This window comes from Globicephala melas, chromosome 15, assembly GCF_963455315.2.
Source record: "Globicephala melas chromosome 15, mGloMel1.2, whole genome shotgun sequence".
NCBI lineage: Eukaryota > Metazoa > Chordata > Mammalia > Artiodactyla > Delphinidae > Globicephala > Globicephala melas.
This window is the reverse complement of record NC_083328.1, coordinates 54,270,210-54,290,299: the sequence shown is the minus strand read 5'-3', so window position 1 is coordinate 54,290,299 and position 20,090 is coordinate 54,270,210. Positions and strand designations below refer to the sequence as shown.

The window sequence follows — 20,090 nt, the reverse complement described above, 5'->3', positions numbered from 1 at the left end:
AGTCTTTCCCAGGTATGTTCAGACACTAAGAGGTACTTGCACTGAAAGAAAGGAGAAGTCGGGTTTTTATCCCCCTTTCTTTTCTTGGGAGGAAGGGGATGCATCTCTAGCAGTGGCTGCTTCTCTTCTGTGGTTCTAGCTCCCTTCCTCCATGGCCCCATGGCCTTTGTAGCTTGTAAAGCTTCCCACTCCTACCAGGTGGTCCATGTTTCTGGGGTCCAGCGAAGATACATCCTTTCTTTACCCTACAACAATCTCTGGGTCTCCTCATTTTCTCCTATTTGCTTTTCAGCTTTTCTAATCCTTGAGTATTATTTCCTGTATTAAATTCCCTCTGGTAGTTTCATTTTCCTGACTGGGTCCTGATGGATTACCTATTTCAGGAGCCATGTGCAAAGCTATGTTTTTTTCTGAACCCTGGTTCCTAAGGGAGATATGCTTTCCTCCTTAATTCCTCTTTGAGAGCATTCCTGAGAAATGTTCTTCCCTATGGCTTCTTCTCTTTTCCTATAGTAATAGTATTCTGTACAACTTGAGATAAAATTATATCCAGAACAACATCAGCAATCAAAAAGCTAGGTCAGCCCACTATTCTAAAGATGTCATGTGTTCCCAAATTGATCCACAGATTAAAAATGTCAGCTGTTACCAAATTGATCTATAGATTTGATGCAATTCCTATCAAAATCCTCAGAGTTTTTCATGAAAATTGAAAACTGATTCTAAAATTTATATGAAAATGCAAAGGGCCAAGAATAACCAATAACATCCTAAAGAAAAACAAGTTGAGAAGACGTTTTCCACCAGATATCAAGATTTATTTAAAAGCTATGGTGATAGAGAAAGTATGGTACTGCTCCAAGGATAAACAAATAGACCACCGAAATGGAATGGACTGATATTCTAGAACAGTCCAGACACATACCTGTACACATATGGACTCCGGGTTTTTTTCAAAGTTAAACTACAGAGCAGGTGGGAAATATGGTCATTTCAGGAAAAAAAAAAAATTCACAGAACACTTAGGTGGTGATATGGTTTTAAAAAAAATGACTGTACCCCTATCTCATACCATGTTTATTCTAAAGCCCTGTTTCCTAAGGAAAATATTGATTTCCTCTGTCATCCTGCTTTGAGAGAATTCCTGAGAAATGTTCTTCCCAAAGGCTTCCCCCCCCGCCTCCCTGTACATGCTGATCTGAAATAATAAAAAGATTATAAAATAATGAGAAAAAAGAAAAGTAAGTCTGAATGTAGGAACTGGCTGTCGACCAACTGACAACAGTGAAAAGACATACACAGCCTCAAACACATGTTTCTAGATATGGAGGTTGGGGGGTGGTGCGGTGCGGGGGAGATGAGAAATAAGCTTGAACAATCTAAGCAGGACCTCGCTCCTCTCCCCCTGACTCATTTTAACTACCTCCCCTCACCCTTCCATCCCTTCTTCTGCCTAACTCCCCACCCCCGCTCAAGACCCAGAGCACCAAGGCGACTGGACTGGCGTAAATTTCTTCCTACTTGCGCCACCGCCCCGGGGCCGCCTCATGACGTCAGGGCTGAGCGAGGGGGCGCCGCCTCCTGGGTGCCCGCCCCTCCCGGCCCTGCGGCCCCGGCTTGCTCTTTAAAAGAGCGTGGCCTGCGCCAACCGCGCCACACCGCGGGGACCAAGATACAAGGCTATTTTCCCCGAGTATCTTCATCTCGCCTTCCGTCCACGTCTGCTCACCGTCAGCCGCCGCCCTCTTCTCCTGCGCAGATTCCGGCGAGCCGGGCCATGCAGCCTGCAGTGCTTCTCGGCCTCCTGGGAGCCACGATGATGGCGGGTGAGTGGGCACTGTGGGGAGTTCAGAACCGCGGACAGCACCAGCCTCTGCCTCTCCGGCCGCTCTAGGCATCCTGACTGGCGGATACTGGAAGACGGGGAGGGTTGAGTGGATGGTGTCTCCCTCTTGCTTGAGGTTCTTACTTTCTTCTCTTCCCTGGGTATTTCCCTTCAACTCCCCGCCCCAACGTCTGACTTGGAAAAAGCCAGAGAGCTTCCTAGCCCAACCAAAAGAGTCTGTTTTAATCGATATAAAGAAGACGTGTCCGCGCCTCCAAGGAAACCCCACATTTTGTGCTCACTTCTAAAATGTCACATCCTCTTTACCTGTTTAGAGAGATACTGTGATAGTCTTATTCTGTATCTGTAATTAATTAATTAATCTGTGTTTGTTTGGCTTTTTAAAGCCAGATGACCACGGAGAGACAGGAATACATGTATTATATTAGTTGGCAACTGTATAATTTATTATTTTATTATTTAAACATGATTAGATAAAAGTAAGTCTCTTATGTATATAGGTAGATAAGATATATCTTTTTTCTTAACACATTCATATATGTGTGTTCAGGTATATGTATGCACAGGTTTAGTGTAATATTTTTCTGTATTTTGTATTTCTGCCTCTGGGGAGAGGTAATTTCACATTCAAATTAATCCATCTTTAAGTTATAAATGGTAACTGCAAGAGATATTTTGACTTTTGTATTCCAGAAAAATAATGAGTATAAAATAACCACGAAAAATATTTTTAGAGTAGTAAAAAAAAAATCGTTTTAGTCAATTTGGGAGGATACAATTTTAAGTAGTAGGTATTTGAGTGCCTCTTTATGTGTGGAAAATTGTGGGATTGATCTTTCAAACTACTCTGAATCTCAAAGAAATGATCTTTGGAGATTTGGGGAAAAAATGTGTGTGTGTGTGTGTGTGTGTGTGTGTGTGTGTGTGTGTGTGTGTGTTGAAGTAAAATCCATGAGTCCATTGAGAAGTAAATATGCCACCACCAGATTAAATTGGAGGGGTTCTTTTAGCTGTCTTAATGACCTCATAGAATATTGTTCTTATCTGAGATTGAGGTTCCTAACTAGAGTTGAGGCATCGCCATCCATGAATATGAGGGTTTCATTGACAGCAATTACGGGATCCCAAAGAGAAAATGAAAGCCACTGGTAATTTATTTTATTGCAAACTACATACATGCAGAATTTTCTAAAATTCTTGTCACTCTTACAAATTGCCTATAAATGTTCTCGATTTAATTAAAGGAAACCAAATGAATGTTTAGAGTCCTTCCTGGTCAAAAATATTTTCAGAAAGGAATTGCTTAACAAGATAAATCTGTGCTATACATTGTGCTATAGACCACAAAAACAATGTCTTTTATGAGACTTATTTAACTATAGTGGTAAAATATTTATGTCTCTTACGCAAGATAATATTTTAAGAAGGGTTTATATTTTAACAGCAACTAAAATCAAGATATTATATTCTTTAAAAATTTTTTTTACTGAGCTATAATTCACACACCATAAAATCCATACTTTTAAAGTGCATAATTCAGTGATTTTTAGTACATTCACAGATTATCACATTTCAGAACATTTTCATTGTGGTAGAAAGGAACTCCATATGCATTAGCAGTCATTCCCCATTCCCACCTCCCCCAAATGCTTGGATATTAGGTATGGTAGCCTTCAAGCAGAGTTTGTTCTTTAGCAAAATCACAGGAAACCTGCAGAAACCATCTGGCTCATTTCCTACCATTATGAGCTTCTGAAGGAGATCTACACCTTTCTACAGGAGTTGTTCACTCTAAAAATTAATATGAGTGAAGGAGCTACATGCTATTCATATATACTAGGTAAGATGGTTTCTGCATTCAAAAGCGTTAGCGGGGACTTCCCTGGTGGTGCAGTGGTTAAGAATCCGCCTGCCAATGCAGGGGACACGGGTTCGATCCCTGGTCCAGGAAGATCCCATATGCCGTGGAGCAACCAAGCCCGTGCGCCACAACTACTGAGCCTGCGCTCTAGAGCCCTTGAGCCACAACTACTGAGCCTGTGTGCCAGAACTACTGAAGCCCGTGCGCCTAGAGCCCGTGCTCTGCAACAGGAGAAGCTACCGCAATGAGAAGCCTGCAGACCGCAACGAAGAGTAGCCCCCGCTCGCCACAACTAGAGAAAGCCTGCACGCAGCAACAAAGACCCAACGCAGCCCAAAAAAAAAAAAACAAAAAAACTACAGAGTTTGCGTACCATGTTATTTTATAGCTGTATTTTCATTCTGGGATGAAACCTTAGTTTGGTAGTCTTATGGAATATTAATACTTTGGAAGTTATTCTCAGATTTATCATATGATATTATTTGAAAATTTTTCTGCCATTTGAATACTTCACTTTTATCACAATTATTGGGTTTTCTTTTGTGCACCCTTAATGTTAACTTTTACAAAAATAAGTTAAACTACTTTAGGGGTATCAACATACCTTCGGTTATTACTTTGCTGCCACAGATTCTATTGGAAGAAATACAATGGAACTTAGATGTCTCACTAGATGCATAATATGCTTTCATAAGGAGACCTTAGTTCCTTTCCATCAAAAAGATGTCTGAAGAGCCTCAATTAGGAAAGAGAATTGTTCTGTAAAAACAAACATGAGCTACAAATTGTTCAGAGTCACAGAAGAAAAATATTCCTCTCCCCTCAAATCAAATGACTGTTACTACTTTAGCAATATCAGTAGTTAATAATAGCACCTATTAAACATTTGTGGAAAAAGAAAAGTTATTAGCAAGAAACTGCATTTACCAAAGAAAGTTTAGTAAAGCCAGAATTTTAAAAGGCACTTTCTAGTTTATGACAGAAGTAATTCTCTCAGTTATTTCTTTTCAGAGCATTTTACAGATCTCAGGTGGAAAGAGTAAGTGCCAAAGTGGGAATAACAGCCAACAGTTCTCAAATAACAGCCATTTGGGGGATAAAATAATGGCCCAGCATATTGGACCCTGAGTACCAAAGGTGGCCATCCAGATCTTGTCTGAACTACATTTCAGGAAGATAGTGGGGACATACCTTGTTAATCACTTCTTAAATATTTTACCAGTGATTTTAACATGCTGCATAACTTTGGGCCTATTGAAACAATTGGAGTAGATCCCAGGCTGTGCTTTGAAAAGAAAAATTCAGTAAGGTGAGCAAATGAAATAGGAGTTTTATTTCTAGATTGAGCCCTATGATATGTAATTGATTGGGAGGAGGTAAAGAGATTGGAAAGCAAATATTTGGGGAGGAAAGGTCAGGTTGCTGGTAATAAGAAACAGCATTTGAGCAGCTTCCATCTCTGATGTCTGAGAGTTTTGCTCTTGCTCCAAGTAGCTCTTCACTTGTCTCAGAGACCTGGAAGAATCTTCTGCACTGAGCTCTCCAGCCATAATAGCAGTTTCTCTTCTAGGGAGTGTCAGGAGAACTGTAGAGATGGACCTATATGTAAATGCTTTGAGCTTCTCCAGTGGAAAGAGCTTAGACAAAACAAAGTCAAAGTGAAAGATAAAAGAATCAAAGCAACTTTGAAAAAGGAAAAAAAAAAAAAAAAAGCACTGTAAAATTAAAAACACCTGAAGCATTTCCTAAGATGACAAAGGCACTTCAATCACTGGTTGAAAATAAGCAGAATCTCATGAAATTTAATTTAAATAAATTAAAATTTATCTTTTTGCAATATCCTCATGAACTATTCATTAAACACCTATTTGCATATGATATTATGGATTCAACAATATCCTGGTAAACTTAGATACCTCCCATATTCTTTACATGGCTGCAGACAACATGGGGAAAGGGAAACAACACTGATACAGACACATAAGTGTGCTTGTCCAAGAAAAGGCTTGAGGGTAAAATGAGGTAATTAATTATATAAGATAATCATAACCACATTTTTGTAAATAAAGTGAGTTTCAGGGAGAATATTTTCTTGGGGACAGGAAAAGGCAAAGGGAATCACAGATCTTTACCCATTTTGAGTAGGCAGAGGGGTTGAGGAGGGCACCCCAGTTTCATTTAAACTAGGTTTATTTTAAACATTTTATTGACATATAATATATGTACAGAAAAATGCATATAGATCATAAGTATACAGCTTACAGAATTTTTCCCTCCTTAAGCGCAGCTGTGTAATCAGCACCCAGATCAAAAACAGAACATTGCCAGTATCCCAGAAGCTCCCCTTGTGTGGATTTATATTGGATATAAGATAGCATTCATTTTCAAATCATGTTTATGACATTGCTAGGGGAAACAGCTGTGTGTGTGTGTGCATGTGTGTGTGTGCGTGCAACTGGGGCAATTCTTGTCCCTGGGACAGACATCCGCAACTATCTCCACTCTGCTCAGCTCTGACTTTGCCCCTCCCTCCAAGTAACATGCTGGGGGTGGGGTGATTTTGTGAGTTTGGGGACACACAGCTTCCTAAAATCAACTCACTTCCCATTCGTTTTTTCTTTCAAAGCTGTCAGTTCTATGCCAGTGGACATCAGGAACCACAGTGAAGAAACGGTAAGTTGAAATGGAAGTCTAGAATCTAGACTTATATCTAGACTCTGGATTCTCCCACCCCTTATCTCATCAAACTAAACAAAATGAAAACCAAAAATAGACAAACAACAATGAGGAAATGGGAGCAAGTGATGTCCCTCCTGCCCTGGGCTTTTACCTCCTTCCTGGATGTTTTAGTGCCCCTGAGGATAGCTGTCATCACACTGTTTTCCTTTGAATCTGTTCAGAAATGGGTGTTTATTTCTTTTCTCTGGATAGTCTTGACCCAATGCCTTCTTGCATTGCTCTGTGGGGTGGCCTGGGAGGTTTCATTACAGTCCTATATGTAAGTCTACATTCCTGACCCAAGGGGTCTGCATCGGTACAGGTCACATAGCCAAGCCTCTTTTGACAGCAGCTCTGGCTTAAGTAGTCAGGCATCCCAGTGATACCAGCTTTGCCAGCCTGCTTTCCGGTTTCCCCCTAGGTGACTCGCTGCATCATCGAGGTCCTCTCAAATGCCTTGTCGAAGTCCAACACTCCACCCATCACCCCTGAGTGCCGACAAGTCCTGAAGAAGAGTAAGTATCCTCCACTTCAGGAGATCTTTGTCCCTTGAGTAGTTCTTTCTCTTGCTCCCTCTGTTTCGCCTTCCACTTTATCTCCATATGAACCAGGGGCATGATGCAGTGGGAAGACTACAGGCTAGATCAGTATCTGGGAAGATGACATATGGCTTCCAAACCTGCTCTGCCACTTAAACATATGGCTTCCAAACCCTGCTCTGCCACTTCATAGCCGTGTTACCATGGGGAAGACCCCTTGCCTCTCTGGGCTTATTTCCTCAAAGTAAAATGAGGGAGTTGAACTGAATGATAGTCTGTGAGCTGTCTATATAGTTCTTAAATTCCTTGGTTTGAGAGTTTGGAATTTTAAAACAGACTTTCATTTGGGTGGAGTGAGGTATGGGGAGTGCTCATTTGTGATTAGACAGGGAGGCGAAGTGTTCTGGAAGCAATGGAAGATGAAAGGATAGAAGGAGACAAAAATTATTCTTCTCTTTACCTTCTACTCTTCTGACAATGAGGAGCTAGAAGCTTGGAAAGGTGACTGGGAAACTTCTGGCCTGTTTACATGACAGATTGGTTAAGCCATTTTAATACATAGCTTGTTAGAATGAGAGGACTACCAAATGGTATCAGGAGTTCCAGGCCTGAGAACTGGAAGGGGTGGGGGTAGACTTAGAGCATCCAAGGAGTCAGAGCAATGCCCTTCTGGGTCTAGACTGGAATGTTCCTCTATACAAACAGCTTATGTTGAAAACAAAATTTAAACAGTGATATGAGCAGTATCCATTGGAAGTTGACATAAAGAGGTAAATTTTACAAAACTATGCATCTCTGGGACTTCCCTGGTGGTCCAGTGGTTAAGACTCTGTGCTCTCAGTGCAGGGGGCATGGGTTCGATCCCTGGTTGGGGAACTAAGATCCCGCATGCTGCACAGCATGGCCAAAACAAAAACAAAAACTATGCATCTCTTTTAGCATGAAGTCAAACTGATTCAAACAAATCCGAAAAGCTCTGTTCTCTTCAACACCTTTCTCTGCTTTTAAATTTTTAGTCAGGCTGAGAACAGTGGATTTTCTTTCTTCTTTTCACCTTCAAAATCTCCTATTGCAAGATAATACTCTCTTCCTGTTGCTGCACATGAGGTCCATGCATAAAATTATAACAAGTATGAGTGACTAGCCAAAAGAGTAACCTGGGGGGACTCAATCCACTATTGGGGGCTTCAGGATAACCATAGTAGGTGTGGGGGCCTGAGACTGTAGGAGACCCATGCACAGTGGAAGGAAGCTTCTCTACCACTCCCAGCCTACATGCCTCTTTCATGAGCTTGTCAGAATGAGTTTATTAGCCATTGCAGGGAATGAGTGAGAGCAGGGTGGGTCTCCAGGCAGGGACTAAATGCTGCTACTTTGGGCAAACCCATCTCGTTATCTCCCTTCCCATTTCTTTGTTTACCAGACGGATGCAGAAGTTTTGGGTCTGTCATACTAGGTCATCAAAGAACCAAGATTGCTTAGGAAGAGTTGTTGATTGTAGGGCTTTGCTAACTGCCAAGATCAGATTCTTAGCTCTCAGGTAGGATTCTAGCCTCTGCTCATCACTGATTGTGCCCTGGGGTCTTTTGAGTCTCTTGAGAGAGCCCCAGGAAAACTGGTAAAAATCAAATGACCCATGTCTATCAGGACCTTGGAGACATCATACCCAGAGAGCCATTAAATACTGAGATCAGGGAGATTTGAGCTCCTCCGGGGTTGCAGACTCAAACACCAGCCAGGGCCAGGAAAATACGTAAGAGAAAGGAATAAAACAGGACAGGAAGTGACTCACGAACTGGAGGATACAGGCCACTTCTAAGGAGGAGTAGATTTTTCTCAGCTTGAAACCTATTGTGAGAGAAATATAGATTCTGTTACCAGATCTTGGGATTTTTCAAAAGAATTTAAAATTTGGATATCTAAGCAATATCTCTTAGTATTTAAGTATTGCCTCTGAATTCAAATTTACTAAAAATGTTATTTAGGCCAAATAGAATTCACCTTTGGGCTACCAGTTCATAACTTCTATCGACTAAAAAAAAAAAAAAAGAAGCACAACCTAAAATTTGAGATTTATATTTTATTCCATGGACATACTAAGGACTTAAGCCCAGGAGACAACCTCTCAGATACAGTCTGAGGGACTGTTTTGAAGAGGTAAGGGAGGAGGCAGGATATATAGGTGTTCTTGCAATAAAAACCAGATAGTCAGAACATTAAAATATTACAGTTAATTAAAGAAAACCAGACATCTTAAGTTAACAAATTTAGCACTTTTCTATGTATGGGAAGATGCAAGAGTCTGGGCTTACTGAAGTCATTCCTTTCATATGCACCTTAATTATCTTGTTTTTTCCATCCTGAATCCCCTCTGGGTACACAGTTAGGTGTGGCTGCAGTGCCTAGATGGCCAGGACACCCTTTGTTTACTGATTTGGCAGGCGACATTCTTTGTCCACACTTCTGTCCTATTCTGGTTTTCTCTCTCCTGCTGAAATGTCTTATGCTGGTCACAGGACTGGTGGAGCTTTCTGCCAACAAGTTGGATGAATTCCTTCATGTAGCCTCCCTCCCATCCCCAGCCCATCTCTGTCTCCACTCCCACTCTCTCCAGCACATCTCGGTTAGCACACGCTTACTGAGCAAACAAACATTTGGGGAGCAGGGAAGAATCATTGTTTCATGGCTTGAAGAGATCTTAGGGAATTCATAGTCCAATTTCTTAACAGGTATAACAATTTCTTTGATCAGGTCATCTCTGCAACATGATAGTTAGGGATGGAAGGTGCATTTTCTCCTTTTTACTTGAAGTAAGAGTGAGCTTCACACCTTGGTTTTACAGATTGACAAGACTGTATGCTGCTAATCACAGCCTTCCTCAGATCTCACCTGAGGGGACTTAAAGCTAAATTTAGGAGGAAGTGCTAAGCCTCAGGCAAGCTGCTACAAGCAGCACACATTTAACCTGGAAAAAATAAAAATGCTTCTCTTCTTGACCAGCAGGCAGTAGGAAAAGGGCCACACAGCCTCTGCCTCGGGAAGCTGAGATTCTGTCCAGATGACATCAGTATCTGCTCAAAACCTCCCTGCTTACCTGTGCATACCTGGTCAGCCCTGCCTCAGTGCTGCACACACCACCACTGGCTCTTAAAAGGCAAAGGCACTGGTGAGGGGCCAGCCCTCAGGTGTCTGGGTGTGGAAGGTCAGGGACCTTTCAGTTGCCTCATAAAACATGAAAATATTATCATGCCAGGCTGGGCTTTTAGGCAGAGAGGAATAGACTGTCTGCTATTTCTTGGACATTTTTACAAAACAGACCATTTTTTTCTATTTTGCAAATATCAGTTCAAAATGACTCATCAAGAGCCATTCAATAGAAATATCATGTGAACCACAAATATAATTTCAAATTTTTCAGTAGCCACATTAAAAAAGTAGACAGGTGAAATTAATTTTAATAATATATTTAGTTTTGTCCAATTTATTTTATTCAATATACAATTTGTACATACAATATGTTTATAATACATATTATCTTGTACATCCAAAATATTATCATTCCAACATATAATCAATATGAAAATTTGAGGTATTTTACATTCTTGTTTTTCATCTGAAGTCTGAAATCTGGTGGTTTCTTACATTTACAACATGTCTCAGCCTGGACCAGCCACATTTCAAGTTCTCAGTAGCCACAAAGGTTTGGTGGCCCCCACCATGGATGGCGCAGACGTCAGCCTAGAGCTGTGAGCAGCCTTGGCTTCAGGTGTTCTATATGAACTCAGTGACATCAGTTGAAATCCAAGCCCTCCCAGCTAACAACTCAGACAGTGTTAACTGCATATCTTCTTTCACAGGCTGCCCTTGAGTTAAGGAGGATTTAGTGAAGATGCTGTCAACATTTGGAAAAGATGAGAAAAAACAGCATTCAATTAAAATGTCGGTTATACTGTCTACTGTTGATTTGTGCAATACAAAGATAACTCAGTTTACTGAAGTTCATTCTCAACCTTTGAGAACATGTGGGGTGGATGGGACCTGAGTGAGGGAAGGACATGGTCCTTTCCACTGCTGTGCAGTTTTCTCAGGGAAGAAACAAACACCCTGCTTATCACCAATTACTAAGTTTTATTGTCACTTACTGCTAAGTTGCATCTACACAGTTGATTGGATAATAAAAATCTGGTAAACTAATTAAACACATTTTTAATCCTTTGTTGAATCTGGTATTTCCCATTTTGGGCATTTAACTTCATTTAGCTGGATTCTAGTGGGAACCATTTACACAACGCTAACTTTTAAACCCCTACTTAGAGCAAACATGGAAATAATGGTCCTGAATTACACCTCTCTGAGCCTCAGTGTCTCTGTCCACAAAAAGAGGAGGTTGAAATACACAAATTCTAAGGTATCTTCTGGTTCTAACTTCTAGTATTTTATAAACCTATATTTGGATTTCAATTTGGTCATTGAAAGATGCTTGTTGGGTGTTATTAAAAAATAAATATGCAGAGAATTTATTATCAGATTTAAACACAGCTAAGGAGTTTTCATAACATTTCTTTCTTTCTTTTTTTTTAATATTTATTTATTTATTTGGCTGTGCTGGATCTTAGTTGCAGCGCATGGGATCTTGGTTGCAGCAGGCAGGATCTAGTTCCCTGACCAGGGATCGAACCCTGGCCCCCTGCACTGGGAGTGTGGAGTCTTAACCGCTGGACCACCAGGGAAGTCCCCATACCATTTCTTTTAAAAGTAATCTGAGTATATTCTTTATTAACTTAAAAAATTACCCAAGGACTTTCAGGATCTTTAGGATTTGTAGTGATCACTGAGGCTGTGCTTAGTGAACCACAAACAATTCTGAAGTATACTTACTCTTTTTTATTTTCATTATAGGTGGAAAACAGCTCAAAGATGAAGAGAAAAGTGAAAATGAAAACACAAGGTTTGAAGTGAGATTGTTAAGAGACCCAGCTGACACCTCAGAAGCCCCCAGGACCTCCAGTAGGGAGGACGTAGGGGAGGAGGACGCCCAAGGCCAGACAGTGGCAGACACAGAGGGCGGTGGGCACAGCCGAGAGCGGGCAGGCGAGCCCCAAGGCAGCCAAGTGGCCAAAGAAGCAAAGGCACGCCATTCTGAGAAGAGCAAGGGACACGACAGGGAGGAAGAAGAGGCGGAGAAATATCAGAAAAGGGAGCGTGTGGAAGATGGCAGTGAGGAGAGACACCCTGGGGGGCCAGGAGAGGCACAAACTGCTCTTCCCAGCCACAGAAACCAGACTCCAGCTAAGAAAGAGGAGTTAGTGTCCAGATACGATACGCAGTCTGCAGGGGGCCTGGAGAAGTCGCACAGCCGGGAGAGGAGCAGCCAGGAGAGTGGAGAGGAGACCGGAAGCCAGGAGAATGGGCCCCGAGAACCGCAAAGCCACCCCGAGCGCCAGGAAGGACCTGAGGAGAGCGACGAGGATGTCAGCCCCGAGGCGGACAAGCGACGCTCGAGGCCAAGACACCACCATGGGAGGAGCAGGCCCGACAGGTCCTCTCAGGAAGGGAGTCCTCCCGCTGAGGGAAGGGGGTACTCCTGGGAGGAGCCACACGTGGGCACAGGCGGCTCAGGGGAAAAGAGAGCCCGCCATCCAACCCTTTCCAGGGCTTCGGAGGAAGAAGCCGAATATGAGGAGGAAGTGAGGAGTCACCTGGCTGCCCGGGCTCCCGGGGACCTGGAGGGGGCACGATATGGGGGCAAAGGAAGTGAAGAGCACCGGGCTCCCAGGCCTCGCAGTGAGGAGAGCCCAGAGGAGGAGGACAGGAGAAAAGGCCTCAGCCTAGAGCTGAATAGCATGGCGCACGGCTATGACGAGGAGAGCGAGGAAGAGAGAGGCCAGGAGGGGGGACCCCGCCACAGAGCCCGGGTAGAGGAGCCGGGAGCCTACTCCACTCTACACCAAACAGAAGAGAAACGGTTCTTGGGTGAAGCGCACCACCGTGTTCAGGAAAGCCAGACGGACAAGGCGAGGCGGCATCCACCAGGCGAGGTGCGAAATTACCTCGACTATGATGAGGAAAGGGGTGAGGAAGGGGCCCGAGGGAAGTGGCCGCAGCTGGGGGACCCACAAGACGCTGAAGAGAACAGGGAAGAAGCGAGGCTTCGAGGCAAACAGTATGCTCCCCCTCACATCACCGAAAAGGAGAGATTAGCTGAGCTTGTCAGTCCATACTACGACCCTCCCCAGTGGAAGAGCAGCCGGTTTGAGAGAAAAGACCACCTGGATGACAATTCTCTTGAGGGTGAAGAGGAGAACGGGCTGACCTTGAATGAGAAGAATTTCTTCCCAGAATACAACTATGACTGGTGGGAGAAAAAGCCCTTTGAGGAGGATGTAAACTGGGGGTATGAGAAGAGAAACCTGGCCCCCAAACTGGATCTGAAAAGGCAGTATGACAGAGTGGCCGAACTGGACCGGCTCCTTCACTACAGGAAGAAGTCAGCTGAGTTCCCGGACTTCTATGGCTCGGAGGAGCAGATGCACCGTCGCCACGCAGCAGAAAGTGAAGAGGAGAGAGCTGGCCAAGGAGTTCTGACAGAGGAAGAGGTATGCTGTGGGGCTTTTGCTTAAAACTAACTTCAGGTGGTTAATTTTAATATGTTATATACAAGACTATCTGATACTAGGGGGAGATATGGATGGGGATTAATCACCATGGGACTGTACGCCTAATAACAGAGCGGAGACAACCTCTGGGTTTGATTTCCACCTGGCATCTAGCCATTGTCCACAGACCTGTCCACTTCCTCCCACTGCAGTGCTGCAGTGCTTCTCAACCTCGGCTGCATGTTGTAATCCCCTGGAGAGCTTGAAAAATTACTGACATCTGGGACCCACACCCAGAGCTTCTGTTTGGTACTGGATGCTGCCTGGGCATCAGGATGTTTTAAAGCTCCCAGGTGGTTTCAATGTTCAGCGAAGGTTGAAAACCACTGGTCTAGTGTCTTCTCCTTGGTCATTTGACTTTTCATCACTATTTTCCAGGGTAGGAAAGAACAGGTGATACAGAAGTTAGTTGCTTAGTTCTATCTCTGTCATCTCTTGGCCTATAACAGTCAGACATCTACGTGTAGGAGAAGGAACATTACCAGAGCTTTACCTTCCTTAACAATGTTTTTTTCCCCCAATATTGATTATGTAGGTTGGTGCTTCTCAGGCTTGAATGTGCCTCAGAATCATGTGGGATTTCTAGCCTTAGAGTTTCTGATTCAGTAGGTAGGCCCCAGGTGGGGCCCAAGAACCTGTATTTCTGACGAGTTCCCTGGTGATACTGATGCTGCTGGTCAAGGAACCACACTTTGAAAACCACTGATGTCGGGTATCTCCTATAGCCTCTAACATATCAAAAATTCCCCCTTCTGTTCAGACTCCCTAGAACTGCAAAGAACTAACTTGATCTGGGACCTCATGCCTCTACTTTTCTGTATTTTCTAGGAAAAAGAACTTGAAAACTTGGCTGCGATGGATTTGGAACTACAGAAAATAGCTGAGAAATTCAGTGGTAACCGAAGGGGCTGATGGTCGTTGGAGCAAAGGGCAGATTTTAAAAGCAGCCTTCACATGATCTGTTTTCCACCACCTCACTGAAAGACCCCATTTATTTACCCAAAGGCAGAAAGTAGAATTTACTGTTCATCAAATGTTTGACGTGATTGGAAATGTCCTTAATTTTTGCCAGAATGTTATTGAAAATATGAATAGCATGACTTGTAGCATATTCTTTATCAAATAATAGATATATTAACATGCTTGTGACAATGACTGTGCTACTGTCCTTGAAAAAATGTCTCAGTCTGAAGTAATAAAAGATTCACCTGAGGCCAAAAGTGTCATGTTCTCAGCTTCCTTTGGGCTAATAGGGAGGAGTGTGACTTTTAGATCCATTCTTCAAAGTAAATTCTAAAATATAGTACTAAGATTTGTTGGTGTTTGGATACAGAAATGAAAAAAAAAAAAAAGGAAAAGAGCAAACATCTGAAATAAAAGAATGTGGAGGGGGCTTCCCTGGTGGCGCAGTGGTTAAGAATCCTCCTGTCAAGGCAGGGGACGCGGGTTTGAACCCTGGCCTGGGAAGATCCCACATGCCGCAGAGCAACTAAGCCTGTACGCCACAACTACTGAGCTCGCGTGCCTAGAGCCCGTGCTCCACAACAAGAGAAGCCACCACAATGAGAAGCCTGTGCACTGCAACGAAGAGTAGCCCCCACTCACGGCAACTAGAGAAAGCCCGCGCATAGCAACAAAGACCCAACACAGCCAAATAAATAAATAAATAAATAAATAAATAAAAGAATGTGGAGGATATAAAGAGAAAGAGATCAGGAAAAGACATTGCTCCCCCAGGCTGGAGGAAGATTAAATAGGCTTGAAGAACCTGTTTCAAAAATTATTATAAGCCATTACTTTTAGAATCTGATTATCTGGAGAGCTCTGGGAATAGCTGGCCAAGGGTCATTTTTCAGGGCTGAGGAGAAAGCCTGGATAGTGGGAAGAACTCCAGACTGGGAATCACAACATCTGGGGTAGGCCAGACAGATCCTTGGACCTTCACGGCCTGTCTCATATCTGCTCTATAAGAAGACAGGGCTCTGACTCTAAGTAACTGTGTGACTTTGGGCAAGTTACTTTCCCTCTCTGGGCTTCAGATTCATCAGTAAAACAAGGATATCTGTTCCATTGGGTTGTTGTGAGGATGACTGAATTTAAGCAAAACACTCAGAGTAGTGCCCAGTGTAAGGCAATGGTGCAGAAAACAGTGGCTGCTACGATTTTTATGGCTGCAGTTTCTCACAGCAAGACCAACGGACAATAGCCCTTCTCCCTTCTTTTACTTGGCATTTCATTCCTCACAGATGGTGGCTTCTACTTGGTTGATTACTCCTGTTTTGGCAGTTCAGGTAAAGCATTGTCCTCTGGGCATCACCCATGACTTTTATTCATCTGGAAGGCCTGGTTCTCCTCCTCTTAACTAAGTTAAGACTTGCCTGTGATAATTTAGCCAGATTCTTGTCAGGTTAACTCTTGGTGACATACTTCTCCAGGAGAGTGTCAGTTTATCATATGGAGAGCAAGCCAGTGTGATGAATCAGTGTGATGAATCTGACAGAAAATTGTTCTAAATCTGGGCACACACACTTCTAAAAGTCTGCTTATTGTCTCTCTAGGTATTTTTTCCAGCCATGGGATCATGACGGGCTGCTCGCAAAGGTGAGTGGGAAGCGCTGGGGGTCATGCCTGCTGGAGGCAGTCCTCGTGGGACAAGGAGTTAGGAGGATACAAATATCGTTCCGGTTTCTGGGGGCTGCCATAACAAAGTACCACAAACTGGGTAGTTTAAAACAATAGAATTTTACTCTCTCACAGTTCTGGAGCCCAGAAGTTCAAAATTAAGGTGTTGGCAGGGCTACACTCCCTCCAAAGTCAGTAGAAGAATGTCCTTCCTGCCTCTTCCAGCTTCTGGTGGCCCCAGGCGTTCCTTGGCTTGTGGCAGCATCATTCCAATCTCTGCCTCCATCTTCTCATGACCATCTTCTTTCTATGACCCTCTCCTCTTCACACAATGTTCCTTTTATAAAGATACCAGTCATGCTGGATTAAGGGCCCACCCTACTCCAGTATGAGTAATTACCTCTGCATCAATCCTATTTCCTAATAAGGTCACATTTGGAGGAACTAGGGGTTGGAACTTCAACATATCTTTTTCTGGGGGCAAAATTCAACCCAAGCAGGCCAGCTCCCGCACCCCTCAGGTGGATTAACTCTGAGCCGCATATTCTGTGCCTCCTAGAACTCCCCAGGGGATTGAGCCCCAGGTGCCACAGGTGGCCTGCTCTCTAGTGCACCCTTTATGGGCTCTCTTTACCTCCCTGTCCTGCTCCTACTGGTGACCCTACTGGTGTTTCCTGGGATCACCTCCCAGATAAACCGATTGTCCTCAACTTCTCATCTCAGGGATTGCTTCTGGGAAAGCCCAACCTAAGAAACCATTCAACAGCAAGCTCAAACTCGTCTTATGGTAAATAATGTAACCACACGTTGTAATACATTGCAGTTATAATCTCTTGTGTTACTGTGTCTTGACAGAAGATACTGGGAAATGCTTAACATGTTACAATACATGCAAAGCAATATGTCTCTCCCCTTCTCTACTGCAGTCCAGTAGAAAACAAAATCATTTCCTAAATAAAGAGAATTCAAGGGGCTCAAAATGAATAGGGATTTACTTACTGGATGAGAGAAACACTGCAATGCATCAAATGCCAGCCTGGCAAGTCACACACACACTCACACACACACACACGGTGGGCACTGCTCATGCGGAGAAGCTGCTGGCATATGGAGCACAGCTCTGTATGGTGCCCCAGGCTTGGAAATGGTTCACACAGCTTCCTCCTGGCCCACTGCCTGGTGAGGCCCTGTGCTCTAGCACAGCTTTTCATCTTAGTTTGCTGACACTTCAGGGCAGGGGAATAGGCAGGCATGAATGACCTATCAAAGTTGCAGGAGACACCCAAGAGAATCCCACCTGAGCTGTGGTGCCCAGCAGAGTGCAGTTAGGACCTCTGGGTGCCACCATTTCTTTGAGAAGGAGTCAAGGACTAACCGGGTTACTGTTTTTTCCCCCGTTAGTCAAAATAATATATGTTGATGGCAAAACATTGAGTGAGTGTTATGAGTTGAATTGTGTGCCTCAAAATGATATGGTGAAGTCCTAACCCCTGGCACCAGTGAATGTGACCTTATTTGGAAATAGAGCTTCTGCAGATGCGATCTATAATAGTTACGATGGGGTCATTAGGGTGGGCCCATATCCAATATGAAGAGGGAAATTTAGATACAGACACATACAGAGAAGAATGCCATGTGAAGACAGACATACAGGGAAGAAGTCCATGTGAAGACAGTGGCAGAGACTGGAATTATGCTGCCACCAGCCAAGAAACGCCTGGGGTCACCAGAAGCTGGAAGAGGCTAGGAAGGATTGCCCCCTAGAACTGTCAGGGGGAGTGTGGCCCTGCTGACACCTTGATTTGGAACTTCTGGCCTCTAGAATTGTGAAATAAATTTCTGTTTTAAGTCACCCACGTGTGGTACTTTGTTAGGGCACCCTATGTACCTGATATAATGAGAAACAAATGGCCTCTGCCCCTCCTCCCAAATCCTTCTGCAGATGCAGCCATCTATAGTTACTTTACAGTTTTTTTTCTTACTTGAGTATTTAATTGTCACAGTCTCTAATATTTTATCAAGTGATGGGACAGGAGGGGAGAAAGTGTCCTATCATTACAAAATGAAAATCCACAACATACCATTGTAACATATATATAATTGGGAGATCTCAGGTGCTAAATAATTAACTAAATGCAACAATTACTATTTTTAGCTCAGGAGCTAGTCACTTGGACACATAACAGGCCTCAATGAGAAAGTGAAGACCAAAAGGAAGCAGGATGAGCCACATGGACACCTGGGGAAGGACACTTCAGGCGGAGGGAACAGTAGATGCAAAGGCCCTGAAACAGGAATGTGGTTGGCACGTTTGAAGAAGAACAAGCAGGCAGCATGGGGGACAGTCATAGGGGATGAGGGTAGAGAGGGTGGAAGGGTCCAGATCATGCAGGGCTTTGTAGGTCCTGGTAAGGACTTTTGCTTTAGCTATTGGAGAGTTCTCTGGAGGACTGACGTGATTTGCTTTACATGATAAAAACACTGTGGCTGCTGGGTTGAGAGAAGGCTGTAGGGGAAGTGAGGGCAGAAACACAGAAACCAGCAAGAAGGCCACTGCAAAACATCCTGACGGGTCATCGTGATGGCTTGGACCAGGGTGGTGGCACTGGAGGTGGGGAAAAGTAGTCACACTCAGGATCTAGTTTGGAGGCAGATGACAGGGAGGGCCGATGGATTTGGTGTGGCAGGAGGGAAAGAGAGGCATCAAGGATGATTCCAAGGTTTCAGTCCTGAGCAACTGGGAAGAAGGGAGGTGGGGAAGGTTACAGGAGGGACTGGCTTAGAGGGGAGGTATGCGGAACTCAGGTTGGGATTTGTTAAGTTTGAGATGTGACTACACGCCCAGTGGAAGTGTTGAGTAGGTTGTATGGGCCTGGAGCTCAAGGAAGAGGGCGGCTAAAGACAGTGTGGGAGTCACCATCACAAAGATGGTGTATAAAGCCTCAAAATGGGGTGAGATCACCTAGTGTTATATAAATGAGCCAAAGATGGCCTCTGTATATCTGCCCCAAAGTTGTTTATTTCTTCACTGTAGGCTGAGAACTGTTAGCTCAAAAGCCTGTCAGTGCCAGACTCAAATTTTATACATCCATTCATTTTAAACATAGCCCAAAGGAGCACATTTTTGGACATTCAGGGCCCATCTGCTTTGCATACCTCTGCCAAACTATACTTAGCATCTGCTGGCCATTGATAAGATAGAGCCATGTGACTACAAGACAGACCTCAATCCTTATAAGCTGTGAGACTCCTGCCCCTTGGACCTCTCTGACTCAGCGACTCCCTGCCATGCCGAGCGGCATTACCTAGACACCAAAGGCACCACCCCAACTCCCCTCTCCCTGGGAGTTCTCTTGCCCTCCTCCCCTTGAGTAGCAACCCCCTTGGTGTAGCTTCTGGACAGATTCCTGCTATGAGGAACATCTCTCCCTCCCCGCCCTTGCAAACCTGTCAGAGCATCATCATCACCCAATAAAGTAGGTATGAGCTCCTGCCACCTCATGGTTCTATCTTTTTCTTTTATCAGTTCCCAAATCCCTTGAACATCCTACACCCAAGCAGCAAGTATAGACAAAAAAAAGGAAAAGGTGCAGTTGCTGAGCCCTGGGGCACACTGATATTTTCCTAAACATTCATCTCAGAGATGAAGAGGAACCAGCAACAGAGATGGAGGAAAAAAGGCTAAAAAGGAAGCAGGGAACCAGGAGAGGAAAACTGTCACACAGAGAGGAGTCAACTGCTGCCAATAGGTTTAGAGGACTGAGAAAGAGCTTTGGAGTTCACTTTACATCTTTTTTGTCCCCTGTAAATTCACTTACTGCTTTAAAGTTTTTAACTGTTTCAGCAGT

General features: G+C 43.8%; 1 protein-coding gene across 1 annotated transcript; it reads left to right on the top strand.

The window, feature by feature from the left end:
* The first annotated feature begins 1,579 nt into the window (after positions 1 to 1,579).
* Positions 1,580 to 14,985, top strand: CHGB (chromogranin B). The gene is made up of 5 exons (XM_030872593.2): positions 1,580 to 1,826; positions 6,334 to 6,380; positions 6,847 to 6,940; positions 11,864 to 13,560; positions 14,449 to 14,985. Exons 1-5 carry the CDS (start codon positions 1,778 to 1,780, stop codon positions 14,530 to 14,532), a joined length of 1,971 nt encoding a protein of 656 aa, XP_030728453.2. The 5' UTR covers positions 1,580 to 1,777; the 3' UTR covers positions 14,533 to 14,985.
* The last annotated feature ends 5,105 nt before the right edge of the window (positions 14,986 to 20,090 follow it).

Bases quoted from the DNA above. Each gene is read 5' to 3' on its own strand.
- CHGB (XM_030872593.2), top strand. From the start codon at position 1,778: ATGCAGCCTGCAGTGCTTCTCGGCCTCCTGGGAGCCACGATGATGGCG. The intron at 1,827-6,333 runs GTGAGTGGGCAC...TTTCTTTCAAAG, and splicing joins GGGAGCCACGATGATGGCGG to CTGTCAGTTCTATGCCAGTG. The intron at 6,381-6,846 runs GTAAGTTGAAAT...GTTTCCCCCTAG, and splicing joins GGAACCACAGTGAAGAAACG to GTGACTCGCTGCATCATCGA.